Source organism: Mandrillus leucophaeus, unplaced genomic scaffold (assembly GCF_000951045.1).
Source record: "Mandrillus leucophaeus isolate KB7577 unplaced genomic scaffold, Mleu.le_1.0 Scaffold340, whole genome shotgun sequence".
Classification (NCBI taxonomy): Eukaryota; Metazoa; Chordata; class Mammalia; order Primates; family Cercopithecidae; genus Mandrillus; species Mandrillus leucophaeus.
This window is the reverse complement of record NW_012103588.1, coordinates 2,876,972-2,880,582: the sequence shown is the minus strand read 5'-3', so window position 1 is coordinate 2,880,582 and position 3,611 is coordinate 2,876,972. Positions and strand designations below refer to the sequence as shown.

General features: G+C 35.9%; 1 protein-coding gene across 4 annotated transcripts in view; it reads left to right on the top strand.

Moving 5' to 3' along the window:
- Window positions 1-3,611, top strand: part of LUM (lumican) — a 10,560-nt gene that overhangs the window by 4,716 nt on the left and 2,233 nt on the right. For 2 of the 4 annotated variants that reach the window (XM_011988915.1, XM_011988917.1), the window contains one exon: window positions 2,926-3,228. The exons of 1 other annotated variant lie outside the window; for it this stretch is intronic. In XM_011988915.1, the coding sequence (XP_011844305.1) occupies window positions 2,926-3,080 (155 nt within the window). In that variant the 3' untranslated portion in view covers window positions 3,081-3,228. Of the gene's footprint in view, window positions 1-2,925; window positions 3,229-3,611 lie in introns of those variants that run through there. One more of the 4 variants, XM_011988918.1, reaches the window with a different exon arrangement.

Below are 3,611 nucleotides of genomic sequence, written 5' to 3'. Positions count from 1 at the left end.
CCTTCCTTCCTCCCTTCCTTCCTTCCTTTCTTCCTTCCTTCCTTTCTTCTTTCCTTCCTTCTTTTTGTGACAGGGTCTTACTCTGTCGCCCAGACTGGAATGCGGTGGTGCAATCTCGGCTCATCGCAACCTCCACCTCCCAGGCTCAGGCGATTCTCCCGCCTCAGGCCACCACCACCACCAGGCTAATTTTTGTGTTTTTAGTAGAGATGGCGGTTTCATCATATTAACCAGGCTTTCTCGACCTCCCGACTTTAATTGATCCATCCGCCTTGGCCTCCCAAAGTACTGGGATTACAGGTGTGAGCCATTGTGCCTGGTCCCATATTGTCTCATGGTCTTCCCTGACATCAACTAGTTGAGACTCAACATGTTACTCTGCTGTCATGATCATCATCTGCCTCTGTTATCTCTGTTGTGGTGTGTGGCCATCACAGTGCTCTGGGAGACTGTGAAGAAGATTAAAGAGAAAAAGAGAAAAAGAAATATGATGGGAGAGTCTAACATCTTTTTTTTCCCCCCCCCTTAGGAAAAAAAAATTGTATTACAGAGCTTTTATTTTCTTAGGTACAATCCTGCAACTCATTTGATATTTCCAAACTTTCTCTTTCCCCTCTCTTTATTTTTCATTTATCTTCTGGATGAAGTTTGATCTGATGCGTTTGGATTGTTTATGCATTTATCTGGTCTTCAGGGACATTCCTCAACTTAAGCAGTATAGATTCCAATGGGAAATTGAAATCCACTATTTCTCACCAGGATAACTCTGCCATTAATCTTTGGCAGAGCTTGGCAGAAGAGAAAGACCATGATTCACAGATAAGACTCTCTAAATGAAAAATCAAGCAGGAAACACTGATTCACATATAAAGTAATGTCTGCAAATGAGCCTATTGAATTTGAACATCTCTACATGATGAAAATTGGTTTTCTGCCCATACTGAATAAAGGTATTGCTGTCAGAAAATATTACAATATACTTTATACATATGACATTTGTTAATTCTGCCAGTTTCATATAACCCCTAGTAGGGTTAAACGTTCTCATAAAGAAGACCATGCTTGCCAACCCTGAAGCTCCACATGCTTTTTGTTTTTTCTGAAAAGCAGCCAAGGTAAGGGTTGGTGCTGTTTGACCGTCACACAATACACAGTCAGGCTAACACAGTTAAACCACTCTTGTTGTTTCCAGTGGAAAATTCACTATGTGGCAATATATGATTCCTCATTTTAAACATGTGCGGTCAGGAGGAAGGATACTCTCTGACAGACCAAAATGCTAAAGGAATTTATGATGTTTGAGGGATGATGGAATACATTAGATTTGGTGGGTAGAAATTATTCGCAAGAGCAGGGCTACTTCTTTCTCTGAAACAAAGAAGGATACAGATACAGGCACATTTGAAGGTATACATTGAATTAGTAAAGGATGGAAGAGCTGGTGTGGAAGATGGGAAGAGAGATCTATGGGAGAAAGGTCAATAGCCTGTCAGTGCCAAGCTGAGATAGAAACCACAGTGCCCAGTACATGGTGGTCATTTGAAAAGGTAACGTAATAGTTTCCTTTCTTTCTTCCTTATCTTTCTACATTTGGTTTGGTATTCTCATTGCATCACCTCAGTTTCATTCATCACCTCAGTTTAGGTTATTTTGCCAGATAATAATCATCTATATCAACATTTCACATTTACTTAATACAGAAAGTTCCCCTTAATTTTTTTCTAATATTAGGGAATAGATAGCAAAAATAAACTGTTTTCTATTTCAAATTTGCAACTCTAAGCATTAGCCTAATCAGAGATCTTCCTAATGTAGAGTAATTTGGAAAGACAGCAAAATTAAAAGGATATTAGTCATTATTTAGGACATACTATGTACTAGTATTGTGTGAAGTGCTCTACACACCTTAATCTAATCTTCATGCAACACAGTAAGATAGATGTATTTCTAACAAGAAGATCAGATAAGTGTTCCAGTGTTGCCTACGTGGGTAAGTGGCAGAGGTAGAATTCCAAGATGGGATTATTCGCATCTTCTTTCCATTTTTCCTCACTTTCTCACATGTTGGTACCATAGAAAAATCCCTGGAATTGACTGATGAGTTATTTTAAAAAGTATGTGTGTTTGGGGTTCCGCTGAAGTCTTTGTTAACTAGAGTTTGAAAACGAAAACAAGATAAAGGACTTGAAAATGTTAATCTAAAATAGACAAAGGCAAACATAGTTTCTGTGTATACACAGGTCAGCCAATTCAGTAACACTCTTGGTTTCTATCACAAAGTAAATCAGTGTTTCACTTGTGGCAGCTTTTTGACCATGGACAAAAATAAACAAACAAACAAACAAAAAACATGGGTTCAGATGGTGGACATGCCATGATTAGGTTTTTGCCTTAGAATTTTGATCATTGTTATGGTGTGTGATTGCTGGAATGATTTGGTTTTTGCCTTGGAAGTTTATCATGGTCATGGTGTGTGGTTGCTAGAAAATTCTTTATAGATCATCTAGTTAACCCCTCTTATTTTTAGATGCAAAACCAAAGAGTACTTATATTGAGATTGTTCATACAGCAACAGGATCCATTTATATTTCTTCGGGTTAGACTATTTAAAAAAAGTTGTTAGATAATATGACACGCTTACTGAATGCCGTTTTAAAAACAACTTCTAATAATAAATAAGTTCTGTTATTTAAAATATTACACTGAATATCTTGATCTACCATGATTGCTCTTTACTAAATGTTGCTGTGCCGTTTTGGTAGCCTGAAATATGCCTTTAATGGTTTCAAATTCAAATATATACTATATTATGACTTTTCTAAAAGGGAAGAGGTCCTATTTTATACTATTTTAAACATAAATTTTTTATTGTTTTGAGCCAGTGTACCGAAAAGTGATTAATGTTTTCTATTCTTTAAATTTTAGAGTTTGACGTAAAGAGCTTCTGCAAGATCCTGGGGCCATTATCCTACTCCAAGATCAAGCATTTGCGTTTGGATGGTAATCGCATCTCAGAAACTAGCCTTCCACCGGATATGTATGAATGTCTACGTGTTGCAAATGAAATCACTCTTAATTAATATCTGTATCCTGGAACAATATTTTATGGTTATGTTTTCCTGTGTGTCAGTTTTCATAGTATCCATATTTTATTACTGTTTATTACTTCCATGAATTTTAAAATCTGATAGAAATGTTTTGTAAACATTTATTTTTTTTTAAAGAAAAGATGAAATGCAGGCCTATTTCATCACAAGAACACACACATATACACGAATAGACATAAAACTCAATGCTTTATTTGTAAATTCAGTGTTTTTTTTTATTTCTACTGTCAAATGATGTGCAAAACCTTTTACTGGTGGCATGGAAATCAGCCAAGTTTTATAATCCTTAAATCTTAATGTGCCCCAAAGCCTGGATTAAATACATCTGGATGTTTACTGTCTTGAACCAAATTATCTTGATACATTCAAATTTGTCTGGTTAAAAAATAGGTGGTAGATTTTGAGGCTAAGAATTTTGCTAAATACATGAAGCCTCATGCACTTAAAGAAGTATTTTTAGTATTAAGAATTTGCATACTTACCTAGTGAAACTTTTCTAGAATT